The 20,748-nt window shown below is 45.2% G+C and overlaps 1 protein-coding gene across 2 annotated transcripts in view; it reads right to left on the minus strand.

Moving 5' to 3' along the window:
* Positions 1-20,748, minus strand: part of COP1 (COP1 E3 ubiquitin ligase) — a 188,822-nt gene that overhangs the window by 163,654 nt on the left and 4,420 nt on the right. For both annotated transcript variants that reach the window (XM_044301397.1, XM_044301396.1), the window contains exon 2: positions 13,453-13,512. In XM_044301397.1, coding sequence (XP_044157332.1) covers positions 13,453-13,512 — 60 coding nt within the window. The remainder of the gene's footprint in view (positions 1-13,452; positions 13,513-20,748) is intronic.

Raw genomic sequence — 20,748 nt, forward strand, 5'->3', positions numbered from 1 at the left:
GCACAGGAGCGTTAAGTTAAAGCTGGGAAATAGATTTTAACCCTCTATGTGTGAAAGACGCTGGAGAGGATTACTACTTCATGGCTCCACGGGCGTCAGAAATAAAGCTGCATAAGGCTACATGCACACGAACGTTGTTAGTTTCTGTGTCCGTTCAGGTTTTTTTTGCAGATAGGATGCGGACCGATTCATTTCAACGGGTCCGAAAAAAATGCAGACAGCGCATCAGTATGTCCATTCCGTAGCCCCACACAAAAAATAAAAAATAAATAAAAAAAAATAAATAGAACATGTCCTATTCTTGTCAGTTTTAGGCATTGTTACAATGGATCCGGAAAAGAAAAAAAACTGATGGCATACGGATGTCATCCATTTTTTATATTTTTTTGCAGATCCGCAATTTGCGGACCGCAAAACACATACGGTCGTGTGCATGTAGCCTAAAGAGGAGTCTTGAAAAATCTGCTGAAAATAAGGACAACAGACCGTCAATTGCATTTGTCATGAGACTTGCAATCTTTTTTACCTTTTCTAATATTTCTTATAGATACTAGAGATGAGCGAATTTCCGCCTATGAAACTCGTTCACACTTCGTTTGTTGGTAAAAGGTGAATTGCGTTATGAATTCAGTTACCACGGACCATAACGCAATTCTATGACAGAATGCATAAAGGAACGCCTTTAGAGGCATTCCGTTATTCATTCCGTCATAATAGAAGTCTATGGCGTGCAAAACGGATCCGTCCCACTTTCCGTTATGCAGGGGAGTCCTGACTGATCCATTTGGCAGCCCATAGACTTCTAATATGACGGAATGAATAACGGAATGCCTCTAAAGGCAGTCCGTCATAGAATTGCAATTCACCTTTTACCTAACAAACTAAGTGTGAACGAAACATGAAAAATTCGCTCATCTCTAATAGATATGTTGGCGGCAGGTTCAGTAGCGGCAGCGTATTTCATAATAGTCGCCATCAGAAGTACCAGGGATCTTCTTGCTGGAGATTTTTACTTTAAGAAGGTTGTGCAATTAGACCAGCCGTCTAGCTTATAGCTGCTAGCTCAGAGTGGAGTTGGTCTCCAGGGACCCCAATACTGGAAGCCCTTACATAAGTTACATCCACACTTCACCTGCGGCATGGGAATAGCTGTGCGGAGTCCTTATGCTAATGGGGTCTTCATACGACCGTATTTTCAGTCCACATTCAATCCACTTTTTTTTGCTGAACGGGTGCGTAACCCATTGGATGCGGACAGCAATCAGTATGTCCATTGCGCTACCCCCCCCCCCACACCCCCCCGATCTAATAGTTATATCCTATCCTATTCCCTAACTCCCTTCAAAGTGAGTGAAGCCTTCTGAGAAACTTAGTTGCAGAACAGCTGGAGTGCCAGAGGTTGCTGCCACCTGCCCTATCCTGGGGATAGCTTAACATAATCAGAGTACCCCTATAATGCCTAAAAAACAGCAATAAAAGAAAAAAAACACCACATGTCAATACAGTTCATCTCCTCCCCCTCAAAAGGTTTGGCACAGATGTTACCTTAAAGGGAACTTGTCACCAGTTTTATGTTTATGGTGTCCTAACTAAGGGCAACATAAATAAGTGACTGATTCTCTTAGCAAAATGCTGGGTCACTTTCTATAATTGACCCAGTCAATCTGCCAACATCTTATATTGAAAAGCTCCAACTCATAATGATGAGTCCTGAATATTCATGAGCTCCTGACTCTCCCCGCCTACCTGCTGCTGATTGACCGTTATTTTCCATATGAATCAGCAGCAGGTGGGCAGGGGAGTGGCTATAGCTCTGAATTAACCACCTCCGGACCGCCTAACGCAGATGTGCGTTCCTGAGGTGGCAGCCCTGCGCACAGTCACGCATATATGCGTCATCTCGCGAGACGCGAGATTTCCTGTGAACGCGCGCACACAGGCGCGCGCGCTCACAGGAACGGAAGGTAAGCGAGTGGATCTCCAGCCTGCCATCAGCGATCACTCGCTGGCAGGCTGGAGATCCGAATTTTTTAACCCCTAACAGGTATATTAGACGCTGTTTTCATAACAGCGTCTAATATACCTCCTACCTGGTCCTCTGGTGGTCCCTTTTGTTAGGATCGACCACCAGAGGACTCAGGTAGGTCAGTACAGTCGCACCAAACACCACACTACACCCCCCCCCCCGTCACTTATTAACCCCTTATAAACCCCTGATCACCCATGATCACCCCATATAAACTCCCTGATCACCCCCCTGTCATTGATCACCGCCCTGTCATTGATCACCCCCCCTGTCAGGCTCCGTTCAGACGTCCGTATGATTTTTACGGATCCACGGATACATGGATCGGATCCGCAAAACGCATACGGACGTCTAAATGGAGCCTTACAGGGGGGTGATCAATGACAGGCGGGTAATCACCCATATACACTCCCTGATCACCCCCTGTCACTGATCACCCCCCTGTAAGGCTCCATTCAGACGTCCGCATGATTTTTACGGATCCATGGATCGGATCCGCAAAACACATGCGGACGTCTGAATGGAGCCTTACAGGGGGTGATCAATGACAGGCGGGTGATCACCCATATACACTCCCTGATCACCCCCTGTCATTGATCACCCCCCTGTCATTGATCACCCCCCTGTCATTGATCACCCCCCCCCCCTGTAAGGCTCCATTCAGACGTCCGCATGTGTTTTGTGGATCCGATCCATGTATCCATGGATCCGTAAAAATCATGCGGATGTCTGAATGGAGCCTTACAGGGGGGGTGATCAGTGACAGGGGGGTGATCGCCCTGATCACCCCCTGTCATTGATAACCCCCCTGTAAGGCTCCATTCAGACGTCCGCATGTGTTTTGTGGATCCGATCCATGTATCCATGGATCTGTAAAAATCATGCGGATGTCTGAATGGAGCCTTACAGGGGGGGGTGATCAATGACAGGGGGGTGATCAGGGAGTCTATATGGGTGATCACCCCCCTGGCATTGATCACCCCCCTGTCATTGATCACCCCCCCCTGGTAAGGCTCCATTCAGACATATTTTTTGGCACAAGTTAGCAGAAATTTTTTGTTTGTTTTTGTTTTTGTTTTTTCTTACTAAGTCTCATATTCCACTAACTTGTGTCAAAAAATAAAATCTCCCATGAACTCACCGTACCCCTCACGGAATCCAAATGCGTAAACATTTTTAGACATTTATATTCCAGACTTCTTCTCACGCTTTAGGGCCCCTAAAAAACCAGGGCAGTATAAATACCCCACATGTGACCCCATTTCGGAAAGAAGACACCCCAAGGTATTCGCTGAGGGGCATATTGAGTCCATGAAAGATTGAAATTTTTGTCCTAAGTTTGTGGAAAGTGAGACTTTGTGAGAAAAAAAACAAAAAAAAAAAAATCAATTTCCGCTAACTTATGCAAAAAATAAAAAAAATTTCTAGGAACTCGCCAGGCCCCTCATTGAATACCTTGGGGTGTCTTCTTTCCAAAGTGGGGTCACATGTGGGGTATTTATACTGCCCTGGCTTTTTAGGGGCCCGAAAGTGTGAGAAGAAGTCTGGGATCCAAATGTCTAAAAATGCCCTCCTAGAAGGAATTTGGGCCCCTTTGCGCATCTAGGCTGCAAAAAAGTGTCACACATCTGGTATCGCCGTACTCAGGAGAAGTTGGGCAATGTGTTTTGGGGTGTCATTTTACATATACCCATGCTGGGTGAGAAAAATATCTTGGTCAAATGCCAACTTTGTATAAAAAAATAGGAAAAGTTGTCTTTTGCCAAGATATTTCTCTCACCCAGCATGGGTATATGTAAAATGGCACGCCAAAATACATTCCCCAACTTCTCCCGAGTACGGCGATACCAGATGTGTGACACTTTTTTGCAGCCAAGGTGGGCAAAGGGGCACATTTTCCAAAGTGCACCTTTCGGATTTCACCGGTCATTTTTTACACATTTCGATTGCAAGGTACTTCTTACACATTTGGGCCCCTAAATTGCCAGGGCAGTATAACTACGCCACAAGTGACCCCATTTTGGAAAGAAGACACCCCAAGGTATTCCGTGAGGGGCATGGCGAGTTCCTAGAATGTTTTATTTTTTTGTCGCAAGTTAGTGGAATATGAGACTTTGTAAGAAAAAAATAAAAATAAAAAATCATCATCATTTTCCGCTAACTTGTGACAAAAAATAAAAAGTTCTATGAACTCACTATGCCCATCAGCGAATACCTTCGGGTGTCTACTTTCCGAAATGGGGTCATTTGTGGGGTTTTTCTACTGTCTGGGCATTGTAGAACCTCAGGAATCTCAGGTGCTCAGAAAGTCAGAGCTGCTTCAAAAAGCGGAAATTCACATTTTTGTACCATAGTTTGTAAACGCTATAACTTTTACCCAAACCATTTTTTTTTTGCCCAAACATTTTTTTTTTATCAAAGACATGTAGAACTATAAATTTAGCGAAAAATTTATATATGGATGTCGGGTTTTTTTGCAAAATTTTACAGCTGAAAGTGAAAAATGTCATTTTTTTGCAAAAAAATCGTTACATTTCGATTAATAACAAAAAAAAGTAAAAATGTCAGCAGCAATAAAATACCACCAAATGAAAGCTCCATTAGTGAGAAGAAAAGGAGGTAAAATTCATTTGGGTGGTAAGTTGCATGACCGAGCGATAAACGGTGAAAGTAGTGTAGTGCCGAAGTGTAAAAAGTGCTCTGGTCATGAAGGGGGTTTCAGCTAGCGGGGCTGAAGTGGTTAAATAAACGCTGGTCTCAAATCAGCTCATTAGCATGTGGCCTCTGTGTGTATATTATGAGGTAACCATCTGTCACACCAGTAAGTGAATACATCTAAGGTACTTTTTAGTAGTTAATGATTGTATATAATTAGTTAGATTTTAATCAAATATCCACATGACAGGTTCCCTTTAAGCTGTAACCAACCCGAATATCTAAGGTTATACACACACACAGGGGCACAATTATTAATACTAGTGTGCCATCAAACCATGCACCAGTAATAGCCTGGGTTCACATCTGCCCTGGAGCCTCCAACAACTCTGCATAACAAAAAAAAAAAAAAAATTGGCAAAATTGGAATTTTCCCAGTAAGGTGTCAGACATCATTAAAGTAAGTCCATGAGGTCCATCAGGCACTGCCAGTGTCAGTCATGTGAGGGATCAGTCACTGCCATGTCACATTACAGCACAATTACTGAGCTGCAACATGTTTTTCTAACCTAAAACAGGTTTCCTTTTAACTTGGTGCTTATGCACATGACAACCGCGCCAACGGAGGCTCCTCTGATCCAAACTCACTGATTCAATGAGTTCAGGTCAGCAGCTGCCGTTGGTCCCGGAGGTGCAGCTGACTCACAGGCTGTGTTTCCTGGACCGAGCACAGTTGTGTGCACGAGCGCTAAGGCACATGCCGTTTTGAGATACAGGGGGATAAAAAATAAAAAATATTGGATTACACTTACCAGTAATCGTTTTTCTTTGAGCCTATGACAGCACCCCTGGAGAGACCGCCTCCTCTTCTGGACAGGAAACAGGAACCAGAATGAGTTTTTAAAAGAGGGATCCTCCCCTCTACCTCCAGTCCTTTCTCAAGAACCAAGAAACATAACATCTTAACTTTTTTTTTTTTTGTATACAGGTCCTTCTAAAAAAATTAGCATATTGTGATAAAGTTCATTATTTTCTGTAATGTACTGATAAACATTAGACTTTCATATATTTTAGATTCATTACACACAACTGAAGTAGTTCAAGCCTTTTATTGTTTTAATATTGATGATTTTGCCATACAGCTCATGAAAACCCAAAATTCCTATCTAAAAAAATTAGCATATTTCATTCGACCAATAAAAGAAAAGTGTTTTTAATACAAAAAAAGTCAACCTTCAAATAATGATGTTCAGTTCTGCACTCAATACTTGGTCGGGAATCCTTTTGCAGAAATGACTGCTTCAATGCGGCGTGGCATGGAGGCAATCAGCCTGTGGCACTGCTGAGGTGTTATGGAGGCCCAGGATGCTTCGGTAGCGGCCTTAAGCTCATCCAGAGTGTTGGGTCTTGCGTCTCTCAACTTTCTCTTCCCAATATCCCACAGATTCTCTATGGGGTTCAGATCAGGAGAGTTGGCAGGCCAATTGAGCCCAGTAATACCATGGTCAGTAAACCATTTACCAGTGGTTTTGGCGCTGTGAGCAGGTGCCAGGTCGTGCTGAAAAATGACATCTTCATCTCCATAAAGCTTTTCAGCAGATGAAAGCATGAAGTGCTCCAAAATCTCCTGATAGCTAGCTGCATTGACCCTGCCCTTGATAAAACACAGTGGACCAACACCAGCAGCTGACATGGCACCCCAGACCATCACTGACTGTGGGTACTTGACACTGGACTTCAGGCATTTTGGCATTTCCCTCTCCCCAGTCTTCCTCCAGACTCTGGCACCTTGATTTCCGAATGACATGCAAAATTTGCTTTCATCCAAAAAAAGTACTTTGGACCACTGAGCAACAGTCCAGTGCTGCTTCTCTGTAGCCCAGGTCAGGCGCTTCTGCCGCTGTTTCTGGTTCAAAAGTGGCTTGACCTGGGGAATGCGGCCCCTGTAGCCCATTTCCTGCACACGCCTGTACACGGTGGCTCTGGATGTTTCTACTCCAGACTCAGTCCACTGCTTCCGCAGGTCCCCCAAGGTCTGGAATCGGTCCTTCTCCACAATCTTCCTCAGGGTCCGGTCACCTCTTCTCGTTGTGCAGCGTTTTCTGCCACACTTTTTCCTTCCCACAGACTTCCCACTGAGGTGCCTTGGTACAGCACTCTGGGAACAGCCTATTCGTTCAGAAATTTCTTTCTGTGTCTTACCCTCTTGCTTGAGGGTGTCAATGATGGCCTTCTGGATGGCAGTCAGGTCGGCAGTCTTACCCATGATTGCGGTTTTGAGTAATGAACCAGGCTGGGAGTTTTTAAAAGCCTCAGGAATCTTTTGCAGGTGTTTAGAGTTAATTAGCTGATTCAGATGATTAGGTTAATAGCTCGTTTAGAGAACCTTTTCATGATATGCTAATTTTTTTAGATAGGAATTTTGGGTTTTCATGAGCTGTATGCCAAAATCATCAATATTAAAACAATAAAAGGCTTGAACTACTTCAGTTGTGTGTAATGAATCTAAAATATATGAAAGTCTAATGTTTATCGGTACATTACAGAAAATAATGAACTTTATCACAATATGCTATTTTTTTTTAGAAGGACCTGTATATAAGTTGTTTTTTGGGGGGAAGGGGGGGGGGGGGGGTCACATAGCATGATATTGATTTATGATGCTATGTAACCCTTACAGTTCTGGATAACACTGGCATAATGCTGCCAGTGTTTATCCAATACATTCTAGAACTGTAAGGGTTACATAGCTTCATAAATCAATATAATGCTATGTGAATCCCGTCAGTGCTGGGAGGTCAGGCCGGGTGCTGGGATGTAGACTCTCTGCAAGGGGCCATAGGCTCAAAGAAAAATGATTACCGGTAAGTGTAATCCAATATTTCTCTTTCGCCTATGACAGCACCCCTCGAGAATAGGCAAGAATTCTATCTAGGGCAGGACTACAGCCTGCAGCACCTTACGGCCAAAGGAAAGACCTTCATTGGAAGGTAGCCTAAAAAAGTATGAGGCGAACTCCAGGTAGCTGCTCTACAAATCTGCTCAATTGAAGCTGAAGCTCTCTCTGCCCATGACGTGGAGACTGATCTTGTAGAGTGATCCCCAAAACCTGAGGGCGTAACTATTCCCTTAGAAAAGTAAGCTAAGTAAATGGCCTGGCTGATCCACCTAGCAATAGACTGAGAAGAGGCAGCGGAACCCTTCCTAGCTCCCTAAAATAAAAGCAACAGACGAGAGGAGGCCCTCCAAGGCTGAGTAACCTATTCTTTTCCGCAAAATTCAGATCCTGGTACAATACAAAGTCAATGGATCCGCAAAAAACGGAAGACATTCGGATGTCATTATGTATGTCATCCGTTTTATGCGGATTCCGTTCCTGGAAATTAAATTTTTTTTTTTTTCAAAGAAATCCAAACAACTATTTGCTTATTGAAATTTATACATGTTTCCGTTTTTTGCGGATCCGCAAAAAACGGATGACATACGGAAACATTTTCAGGAACAACGGATCCGCAAAAAACAGACCGAAAATCGGGATATAGAAAAATACTGACGTCTGAATGTAGCCTTACTGTATTTATAAGGTGGACAGGGGGGATACTTAGATGATTCTTATACACTTCATATGACCTGTACTGTCATATATATACCTAAATATGCTTTTTGGGCCTGTCAGTGTCCCTTTAATGGAACCCATATCTTCAAAGGGGAGAGAATTTCTTTTTTGATATCTTATCCACTGGAGCATCCAGCTTTGGGGCCCTATCCCAGGGGGCGAAGGCTTCAACGGATATTTCCGCTTAACAGAGGAAGGAACGAAAAACTTCCAATCTGGTCTTTTCCATTCCCTGGCAATTACCGTCTGAATGTTTTTTCATATATCAAAAACCTTTTTCTTTCTAGGACCTAGGCCCTCAAACATAGAGTTCTGCACCAATTGCTGAGGTCTTTGATAATCCAACCCCATAGTAGCTCTAATCCCCTTGACTAAGGAGTTAGTGTTCTTAGTATGAAACAGCGGTTTTCCTGCGGCCTCGTCCTCAGAAGAATCGTCAGAAGACAAACAGTCTCCTTCTTCCTCCAAACCCCAAAGTAAATCGTTGTCACTAGAGGGGGAATCTTTTGATGCGGCAGAAGAAGTACTGGGGCGGCATTTAATCAAAACGCTAACTGACAATTTGACCTCATCCTTGATCATCTGCTTAATACTGCTTATCAAAGACGGAGCTTCCTCCTCCATTAACTTGCTGACACATCCTTGACAAAGGGGTTTAGCCCATGCAGAGGATAGCTTCTTTTTACAGACCGCACACCCCCTTTCTTTAGCTCTGGATGTCTTCCTGGAAGACTCAGACATCTAGGCATAAACAAACATGACCCCATGAGCAATACTAAAATTTAAAATCTGCTGGGGAATAACCCCTCTTACCCCACCTTGGTACCGATGTATCATTGGTCTCAGCACGCTGAACCTGCTCCAATCCTTAAGCAGCACAATCAGGCGGAATGGAAAACTTCCAGCTCTTCAGTTGGCATGGCAGTGAGCTGGCTGGGCATTTTCTCCTCAGCACGCGCTGCCGGCTCCCTCCCACCACTAAACCCGGAAGTAGACTGTAGACCCACGCGGGACGGCGGCCGAACATGCAAACACAGCCGCAGAGGTAAAGACCTCCCCAGGTCCAGGGAAGGGGACGGAAGGTGAGTGACAGACTGCAGCCCAGACTTCAGCAGCTGCTCCCCATGGAGACTTACGCCGCTCGGGGAACCCCTCCTCACCGCATTCATTGCCGGAGCTCTAGGATTGTATTGGCGATCCAATTCCCTCCTGCCTCTTAGGACAGGAAACAGAACGTCTTTTAAAAGGTGTTCTGGTTCCCGTTACCTGTCCAGAGGAGGAGGCGGTCTCTCCAGGGGTGCTGTCATAGGCGAAAGTGAAAAAACTAATAAGTCTCTTTGCAGAGTATCACTTCTTACTCCTGTCAGCTGATGGCTCATATGTAGCTCTTTTCCCTGAGCTCTTTTCAAACATTCATTATCGCTATCAAACTGAAAAGAATTTAGCTTAAATGAGTATTTAGAAGGTCAGAAGTACAGATGAGCGAATCAACTTTGGATGGTACATCCAAAGTCGATTCACTAAAAACTTTGTTCCCTTTCCGTACAGTATTAAAATGTATGGGCTCCGATGAGTTATTACTTTGCGAAGTCGCGCAAGACTTCGTAAAATAACTTCAGGAATCATTACTGAAAAAAAAACCTTGGTACCGAACTCTTTTTTTACAGTAATAATTAATTCCAGAAGTTATAATACGAAGTCTCGCACGACTTCGTGAAGTAATAACTTCTGCTCATCTGAGCCCATACATTTTAATACTGTACGGAGAGTTTTCCAACTAAGTTTTTAGCGAATCGACTTTGGATGTTCCATCCAAAGTCAATTCGCTCATCTCTAGTTAGGAGATCAGAAATAAGAGCTACATATGAGCCATCAGCTGAAGGGAGTGAGAAGTGATACTCTGCAAACAGACAGATTTTTTTTTTTTTTTAACCACTGCACTAAATAACAGCTGAGTGTTTTTAATAAAGACCAATTGAAAAAAAGATTTTTAGCCTAAAATGAGTAAAACTCAATCATAAAAACTAAATTACCCCATAAGGTGTCCATAGGCTTTAAGGCAGATTGGGGGGGGGGGGCATCACAGGGGAAACCTATGAGCAAAACCTCCACTCTCTTGGCTGAGTGACCATGTAATAAACTGTTATACCCAGTGCGATAGTCACACTTTGCTGCAGCTCTTCGCACTGGCTAACAGAAGGTACCGTACTCTTCGCCCTATAAGACACGCCTTTGACCCCCCCCCCCTCCCACACAAAAATAAAGTGGGTAAAAATGTTAGTGCGTCTTATATGGCGAATACTAATGAGCGCTTCTACAGTACAGTAGGACGGGGGAGTGGTGAATACATCACTCCTTGTGCTGGCTCTGTTCTCATCTCTTACTGTTCTTCATACTCCATATGCCATGCTGTGAGCTGCGCACAGTGCGAGGACGTCGGCACGTTCTGTGACCTCACGCTGTGTGATGGGCCACAGCACTCAGTAAGAGTGCCAGATCTCAGAAGCGGTGGCAGCATCCGGAACAGGAGAGGAGAGTTGATTTTTTATTTTTTCTTTGTCTCATGCGAGGTCTAATTGGGGGTCTTATTAACACTGGCTGTCTGATCTGAGTGGAGGTCTGATCTGCACCCTGATTGGGGGGCTTATTAACATTGGGGGTCTGATGTGAGCTGCAGTTATCACTGGGGGTCTAACTGGGGCTCTGATCTGAAGTCCAATAAAAAATATATATTTTTTCTTATTTCCCTTCTCTAAAATCTAGGTGCATCTTACGGGCAGGTGCGTCTTATAGGGCGAAAAATACATTATATCTGTAAGAACCTAGACGGACGGTCTCCTATGATATCCATTTGATTGAAAATTGGGCCTTGGTCATGCTTTGGCAGTGTGGTAAGGCAAATCCCTCTTCACTTCGATTTCAGCATGCATAGGGTTAAGCAAGTAAAAAAATTCAAGAGATTTTCTCAATCAAGCTATAGGATTTAAGGTCCTGACTGTACATCAGTAATAGCCGTGCCATCACGACTTTCGGTGCAGTCAGCACTAAAAAACAAAAAAGAAAAGTATTACATTTCTCTACATTTCTGGAGCTCTGAAGTCTGCAGCACATCTCTGTGGGACCTCACAGTTCATGTAAGGATAAAAAAAATTGCTTTAGGAAGGGTGGGTTAAGTGTAGAAAACGCAGAAGGAAATCGAAAAAAAGGTTGTGAAATGAGGAATTGAATGTTCTAGCTTAATGCAAACAATCGAGTGCACTCCATCAACGGAGAACATTAAAAAACACTGACTCTGCCTGCGAACAGCATATAGACTCAAAAGTTCATTGTCCTAGCACAATCCACTAATTGACGGCTTCCAAAAGCTCCAGATACTTAGTGGTGATGTCAACTATCAATTTACATAGTTTACACGTTTTCAACAAATGCCAAAGACAAAAGGGGAAGAAAAAAAAGAAATACTGGAGATCCTAGAGGAACACAACCAGGCAAACTATAAAATTCAGGAAGTCTAATCCGGACTCCGTGGCTTTCTGTGCCCAGGAACAGTCCAGCTCCAAACAGTCTATAAAATACATTCACATACAGTGAATACTTCCCAGCACATCAAAAGAGAGAAAAGGTATAATTAGAGAATTATTGTTAAAAAGTCTACACCACCCCTCCCCTCGTGCGGCCACAAAATGCATAAAGGGTCCAAGTCTGAGCAGCGTCATAGGTTTCAGAAGTGGACAAGTCTTACATCCCTGCCTGAAATAATACCGCCAGTATGTCATGTCTACCAACGCCACAGAAGACCCATTCTGACTGACCGGCTCCAGTACTCTACTTGTTTCATCCTCCATATATATCCTGCAGGGGAATCAGCAGATTAGATGGAAGTGGGTCTGCAAGCCACGAGAACCACTGATCTAGCGCTGCCACTAAAACACCAAAGATACCTCATCCCTCCATGGTACTGATCAAGCATTTTTTGGAGTTACACAAAAAATAACTAAATACATTAAAGACAAATTTTTTTGGGCTAAAAACCATTGTATTAATTAGTCTTTATAAAAAATATTCACCCCTTCGGTCACAAAGGGTTGTCTCATCACAGACAATGGGGGCATATTGCTTGAATATGTCCCCACTGTCTTATAGGAGCGGGTCCCACCGATATCGGGAACAGAGCCCCGCAAGGTGATGGCTGGAGGAACAGCGCAGATGTCCAGACACCGCTCCCATTCACTTCTAAGGGCCCAACGGAAATAGCCGAGCCAAGGCTCGGCTAATTTCGGCAACCCCATAGAAAATGAATGGAGGGCAGCACTTTTGGGGCTCCGTTCAGGATATAGGTGTGGGACCCACGCCTATAAAGACAATGGGGGCATATCCTAGAGATATGCCCCCATTGTCTGTGATGAGACAACCCCTTTAACTGTTTGTCTAGCTGCATGAATATACTTTCACTTTCACTTTGTGCCGGTCATCTAATAACCCTAATCTCTAAATTATTAAAGAACAACGAACAACGAAAACAACAAATAAAAGTCGCAAAACGGACAAGAATAGGGCATGTTCTATCTATATTGCGTGGTCACGGAATGGACATACGAATACGGAGAGCACATGGTGTGCTGTCCGCGTCTTTTGCGTCCCCACTGAAATGAATGGGTGTGCATCCGATCTGCAAAAGGTGCGGACCGGATGTGGAGCGAAAACACGATCATGTGCATGACGCCTAATGGAAAGATTTGTTCTGCGTTTTCGAACCCAAGGATGATTTTGGCTCACAATCACTGCCGACTCATTCACACATCCGTGTCACGATCCATCAGTGATCGACTCCCGGTTCCGTGATTTTCCGTTTGTGTGTCATCTGTTTCACGGACACTGCTAGGCTGAAAATTAGACTCCAGAGCATCTCCTAGCAACAATCCGCGAAAACTGATCTGTGTTGTGTCTGCAGTTTTCACGGATTCATAGACTATAATGTGAGCGAGCCATCAGTAATCTCAGATGTGATTACACACAAAGTTAATGAATATGCGAGTGGTCTGTGGAGACCACGGACAGCACATGTACGTGAATCACTGAGGTGTGATAGAGACCTAGTGGATCCTTTGAAGAAAATGCAGCTAAAAATCTAAGTTTAAAAGGAAAAACTTCTTACCAAAAGCTGTGTCCACACTTCGTCATATAGGCTTCCTCAATCATATCAAAACATATTGGGCTGAAAGAAAGAACAGAAGTAGGTTAAAAGGTGAGGTAAAAGACAAAGAGGGAGATTTATCAGGGCTCAATTACCCATACCAACCAATCAGATTCCACCTTTCATTTTTCAGAGTCCCTCTGGAATATGTAAGGTGGAATCTGATTGGTTGCTATAGGCAACTAAGCCAGTTTTCCTTTACACCAGTTTGAAAAATCTCCTCCAAAGGCCGCAATAAAACGATAAGAGTCATAGAAAGAGGTATTTAATTTGTGACCTCACCCAGACCTCAAAAAAAATAAAAAATAAAAATACAGATAAAATTAGATAGACAGGATCAGCGCAAGAACCATGGGGTCACACTTCCCAATTTAAATTAGACAGATGTCTACCTGTGCGCTGTCCCGAATGCCGGATTGCAGAAACCTACACTGAAATATCCTAAACACTAGTACCTGGCCATGACAGGAGACAGGTAGCATTTGGACACGACCAAACCGAGCGGTCATGACGCGACTGCAATGTGGCCGCGCTGAGAAGTGCAGCCATACGGGCAGCAGCGGGCCCCAATTTAACCAATGAGGACCGCACCGTTTTGTCGGTCTGCAATGGTAATGGCCATCAACAATGCAGACCGACTAATCAGTGCAGTCGTTTGCTTAATTAGAGCCCACTGCAGTACCTGACCCATACAGGGTGCTATTCAGATGAATGGTCATTCCAGTAAGGGCCCTTGTACACGACCGATAAGATCATATGAGTGTGGGACAATTGCCCCGCGTGGGGGGCCCGACGTGCACAGTATCACAGTAACCTATGATGCTGTGCGCTCCCCTGCACACGATCAATGCCGCGTCGGGACATATGGCCGGCTCATACGATCATGTGGAAGGGCCCTAATACAGGGATGGCCCCTTATAGAGGGCACATGGACAGAAGGCGGCTCCATGAGACAACCCATTTAATGGTGAAAACCCCTATACAGCCGTTCTCTATTCTCAGCTTTTGGTCATGGCGTTTCACTTGGCAGACTGAATGCCAACCAATGATCTGCCGAAAAAAATGGTTCACCATGTTAGACAGCCTCACGTTCAGCTGTTCTCTGGGGGTTCGGCTGCTGAAAACTCTATTGTCTGAGCAAAACGACGTAAAAAGTTAACTAGGAATTAAATTATTGATGTCCAAGCCTGGGGATAGCTCATCAATATGAGATTGTGGGGGTCCGACTGCCGTGGCGCTCAGTCGAACGCTGTAGCCCTTTCTTAGGCCTGAGAAGTCATCCTGAAGACACATCATTAATACTTCTTTCCCAGAAAACCCTTTTAGGCTGGGTTCTGCAGTGACAGTTAGGCCCCATTCACAAGACCGTATATTTTTGGTCCGCATCCAATCTGCATTTTTTGCGCATAGGAGGCGTACCCATTCATTTCAATGGGTCAGCAAAAAATGCAGACAGCGCACTGTGGGTTGTCAGCATCCGTATGTCCGTTCCGTAGCCCCGCAAAAAAGATAGAACATGTCCTATTCTTTTCCGTTTTGCGGACAAGGATAGGCACTGTCACAACGGATCCGCAAAAAAAAGACGGATGTGACACGGATGTCACACAGACGCCATGCAGATTTTTTGAAGACTGCAAAATAGATATGGTCGTGTGAATGCACATCACAATTCTGAGGGAACCTACCTTTTCCAATCTGATGTATAATCGAGAGCACATGAACAGAATACCAATCTAGAATCTGGTCAAAAAGATGTGACAAGATCTTAAAGGGGTACTCCAACCATATCACTAGTAAATACCATCAATGTCAGATAAGTGTGGGTCCCAGACGTGGGACCTGCTCCAGAACAGTGAATAGAGAGCAGCCACACATGCAGGGCTATAGGAGGTCCAGATAAATGGTTGAGCGCTTCCCATAGTGCTGAATAAAGAGGTTGCCGCGCTTGAGCGGTGGGGGGCTTCTGAAGATAGCAGACTATGCTTGCAGCTCTCATAGCGATGAATGGAGAGCACGCATGGTGTGCTCTCCTTCACTTCGGGGGCCCAGAGGCGAGACCCACCCCCAATATGACATTGATGGCATATCCTAGAAATATGCAATCGAAATCCCAGATGGGGCTACCCTTTTAAATGTGAAGGTTTATATGAACCTCTCTTTTTGAGCAGTCTAAAGATATATTTGGCGCTCTGCTTTCTACGGAAATCCCATACAAATGAATGGCGCGGCCTCAAGCGTGCCCGAACAGCCGCTCTGTTCATTTCAGCGGGGCTGCAGGGAACCCGTTTTCATGATCGGTAGGGGTCACAGCGGCAGAACCCCCACCTATGTAATAGTTATCCCCTATCCGGATAACTTCTAACAACTGGAGTACCCCTTTAAAAAGGCATAACCAGGGTTATAACACTGCAATAGTGAATCGCTATTTAAGAGTGAAAATGAGCAAGTGGGGATCCGACGAGCAGATAATAATGTGAAAGCAGTGGCAGCGTGGCACCACCCACCTGCTGGGGCGGCGAGCTCACGTGGCTCCCCATTAGAGTACATTGCACAACTGCACGGAGCGTTTCAAACATCAGTTCTCAATAGAAAACTTTAACAACATTAATAATTATTGAATTTGGGATCTAGAACAACAAGACGTGGGCTTATACCCTTTATATGTACTTTCCGACCCTGTGCGAGCACCCGGTTTTACTTAACTCCTTAGATGCTAGAATGCCAGGAATGCGGCCTCTGGATCAGAACACAAGGGATTCTGTGAGGTCGGGGAGTAAACAGGATATTGCTGGTTATGGAAGCACTAAGGCCCATCACATCAGACGCACTCTCTGACTCCACAGATTTCAGGCGGGGGTTAGGACGATGTCAGGTTTTCATTAATAGGCAGTCAAAACAAAAAAATAAATAAAAATTTAGATCCTAAGGATTCCCGTACACCTCAAATAGTTGTCAGATGCTTGTTCGGTCAACACCCGTCCTCTCGTCCGAGCATGCATGTGTTCTCAATGGAGAGGCAGGAGTAAGCCGCTGCCAGACACCCCTGATGGCGTCTTATCGGATGATGAAATTCAACACATCTAAGGCTACTTTCACACTTGCGTTCAGAGCGGATCCGTCTGGGGTCTGCACAGACGAATCCGCTCATATAATGCAGACGACGGGATCCGTTCAGAACGGATCCGTCTGCATTATATTTTAGAAAAAAATCTAAGTGTGAAAGTAGCTCAGACGGATCCGTCCAGACTTTACATTGAAAGTCAATGGGGGACGGATCCGTTTGCCTCCGCACAGCCAGGCGGACACCTGAACGCTGCAAGCAGCGTTCGGGTGTCCGCCTGCTGAGCGGAGCGGAGGACAGACGCTGCCAGACTGATGCATTCTGAGCGGATCCGCATACACTCAGAATGCATTAGGGCTGGGCGGATGCGTTCGGGGCCGCTTGTGAGAGCCTTTAAAATGGAACTCACAAGCGGAGCCCCGAACGCTAGTGTGAAAGTAGCCTAACGCTGGGTTCACACCTGAGCGTTTTACAGCGCGTTCCTACGCGCTGTAAAACGCACAACAGGCAAGAACCAATGATTCCCTATGGGAATGGTTCACACCTGGGCGTTTTACAGCGCGTACGATCGCGCTGTAAAACGCCCGACGCTCAAACAAGTACAGGAGCTTTTTTTGGCGCGTTTGACGCGCATTTGGGCCACAGACTCTTTGGACAACACTGCTGTCAATCACCCAAACGCGCGTTTACTATTACAAAAAACACGCATAAAAACGCGCGACAAAATCGCGCATAAAAACGCGCGTTTGCGAAACGCTTAGGTGTGAACCCAGCATTAGGCTACTTTCACACTAGCGTTTTTTAGGGATGAGTCATGGATCTGCAAAAACGCTTCCACTACAATAATACAACTGCATGCATCCGTCATGAACGGATCTGGTTGTATTATGTCTTATATAGCCATGACAGATCCATCATGAACACCATTGAAAGTCAATGGGGGACGGATCTGTTTTCTATCATGTCAGAGAAAACGTATCTGTCCCCATTGACTTACATTGCGTGCCAGGACAGATCCATCTTGCTCCGCACCAAATCGCGGACAGAAAAACGCTGCAGGCAGCCTCCAGAGCGGAATGAAGGCGGATCGGAGGCAAACTGATGCATTCTGAGCGGATCCTTTTCCATTCAGAATGCATTAGGGCAAAACTGATCCGTTTTGGACCGCATGTGAGATCCCTGAACGGATCTCAGAAACGGAAAGCCAAAACGCCAGTGTGAAAGTCGCCTTACCCTTCTTTCCCTGACACCAATAAATTAGATACTCCGCCAATCCCACCGACATTTATCTAATATGTATGGGAACCTTAAAGGGACTGTCCAGTCTTTACTAAGTGATGGCTAATCCTCAGGACAGGCCATAACTAGCTGATTAGTGGGGGTCCTACAGCCTGCACCCCCCCTACAGTGGAGGGAGTTAGGCCTATATCACATCCATGAATCCCAGATGTGTGCTGCCCATGTTCTCCACAGACAGAACACGTACCTATTTATTGTAATGTATTTAATTCACATATCGGCGATTCTCCACCGAGCGTGGGTGAAGGGTTAAACCACACAGACATGCACTACTTTGGTCCGTGATGCAGACCAAACACGGCCATTGAAGTCTACGGGTCAGTGAAAACCATTGACACAACACGGATGGCATCCATGTTTAGTCTGTGGTTTTCATGGACCGCCGGTAGGAGATGCTCCGGAAACGAAGTTCCAGCTTAACAGTGTATGTGGAATACGGATAAAACGCGGAGAGCAAAAAAACGGACACACGGACCAAACACTGATCCTTCATGGACATGTGAAAAGGGCCTTAGTCACTACAGAGCTGCTCGGATTGACTTCACTGTACTAGCGAGCTCCCTTCCCTTCAAGGCTGACCGTGAAGTGTAGTTCCGGAGCAGACTACCGACAACAGTTACACCCGAGCAGGACAGGGTGCGGGGTGTCAGACTGATAAGTATGACCAGAGGGTGTCAGTTAGTAGAACGGAGGTCCATGGTCACCTGTTTGAATGGGGCAGCAGACATGCAGCTTGTCTGACAATCCAAGCAACTCTATGGGAATGCTGGAAATAGCCAACAGCTTCCCCGGCAGCCCCAGAGAGTTGAATAGAGAGTCGGATTGGCAGGGGCCCCAGTGGTTGGACCCCGACCTGTCAGACACTTATCCCCTATCCCCTGGGGACCCCTTTAATCATAAGGGAAGCAACTGGGAGAGAAGAGGAGGAAGTGCGGGTCTGACGAATACAACAGACTGATTACAATGCGTTCACTAATTCTCTCTACACAGTTATTTGCAACATGGCACAATGGGGGGTATTTACTAAGGTAAATGCACCAGGATTCTGGCTCAGTTTGCTCCAAAATACTACCAGAGGTGTCAGGTGCCGGATTGACTATGTTATACTTCTGTAGTGCCTCACTTGACAAATTTGTGTGGCTTATCGGGAAAGAGCGTGGCACAAAATGTAACAATGAGCCCCAAAAACTGCTCCAACAAAAAGGTGGCATAAAGTTAGACAAAAGTCTCGGCATCGTTAGACGCCTCTGTAAATTAATGTTGTCTCAATATTAGACAAGATTAGCTAATTGTCCCGCGCTTGGGGACATGCTACTGCTGAAGCCAATGGATGGCTGCAGTGGTGCACGTGAAGACAGATGGGAGGTCCTATCTATGGTCCACAGGGGAACAGCCGAGTTGCTTTTTTTCTTTGGGTTGAAAAACCTTTTAGAACCAAAAGTAAAACGGCACTGGGAGTCATACAACCCCTATGTCAGACGGCCGTATTGAACAGGGTTGTCAGAGTTAGGGCTCCTGCACAGACGCGACCTTTGACTGTATTGCGGATTATTGCCAGTTTTTCCGGATACCAGCCGTGTGCATTCCGCATTTTGCAGAACAGAAGAGCCGTCCCCTAACAGAACAGCCCTATCATGGTCTGTAATGCGGACAATAACAGGATTTTGCCGCAGAACGGACATACGGATAGCACACAGGTGCGCGGTGTGCTGTCTGCATCTTTTACGACCCCACTGAAGTGAATAGGTCCGCATCCGACTCACAAAAAATGCAGATCGGATGAGGACCAAAAACACGTTTGTGTGCATGAGCCCTTAAATAAAACCCCGGGAAGTCCCCGTAAGCGTAGGTTCACACACTTTGGCTTCATGCACACGACTGTTGTTGTTTTGCGGCCCGTTTTTCACGGATCCGTTGTTCCGTCTGAGCTTTTTTTTCCTTCTCTGATTTAAGTCCTCCTCTGTTCCGTTATTCCACAAAACATATCCGTATGCGATCCGTTTTTTGCGGATCAGAAACAGTAACTTATTAAATCACCAAACACCTGAGCAATATGGGCTGGGCATAGCATTTCTACAGTATGGATCCGCAAAATACGGATGACAAGCGGATGTGTTCCGTATTTTCTGTGGACCCATGGACTTGAACGGGGCCTCAGACAGTGATATGCGGACAATAGGACATGCGCTACTTTTTTGCAGAATGGAAATACAGAAACGGAATGCACACGGAGTACCTTCCGTTGTTTTTGCGGACCCATTGAAGTGAATGGGAAAAAAACTAAACGGAAGTGGAAAGAAAATAAGTTTGTGTGCATGAGCCCTTTTTCTGATGAGGTTGTGAGGCAGATTTGCATGTAGGTTTTTTATCCATACCCAGAAGTAGATTAAAAAGGAACGCGGGACTCTCTTCTGGCTTCGGTTGAAAAACCTGCAGGAAAATCTGCGTCCCAAAAAACTCCAGCCCCTAAATGTGCTAAAATAATATCCAGTGAGTCAGTTATGTCCCTGTATACTGTATAACATCTTCCCCCTGCACCGCCTGTAGTGAGCGCTTACCGCTCGGTCAGGCATCGCTCCCGGCGGCTGCTTCATTAGTCAGCCGGGAGTGCAGAGGGAAAGCAGCTCGCTGGTCAGTGAGCATATACAATAGTGCAGAAGTCCATATTTTATAAAAAGGGGTATTGTATATTTCATTTTAACCTATCAGGCTCCTGAAAAAATAAACGTTTTCCCTAAGTAAAGTATATTACAAAAATGTACCCCGTCACTGTCCCTGCACATTAGCAAAAAAAAAAAATGAATGAAACGTCATACACTTTGAGCAGGGCCTGCCAGTGAGACCTGGAGCACCTGCCGGGCATGTGACCGCCCTCATGGCACTTCCAGCCTAGTTTA

Source organism: Bufo gargarizans, chromosome 7 (genome assembly GCF_014858855.1).
Source record: "Bufo gargarizans isolate SCDJY-AF-19 chromosome 7, ASM1485885v1, whole genome shotgun sequence".
NCBI lineage: Eukaryota > Metazoa > Chordata > Amphibia > Anura > Bufonidae > Bufo > Bufo gargarizans.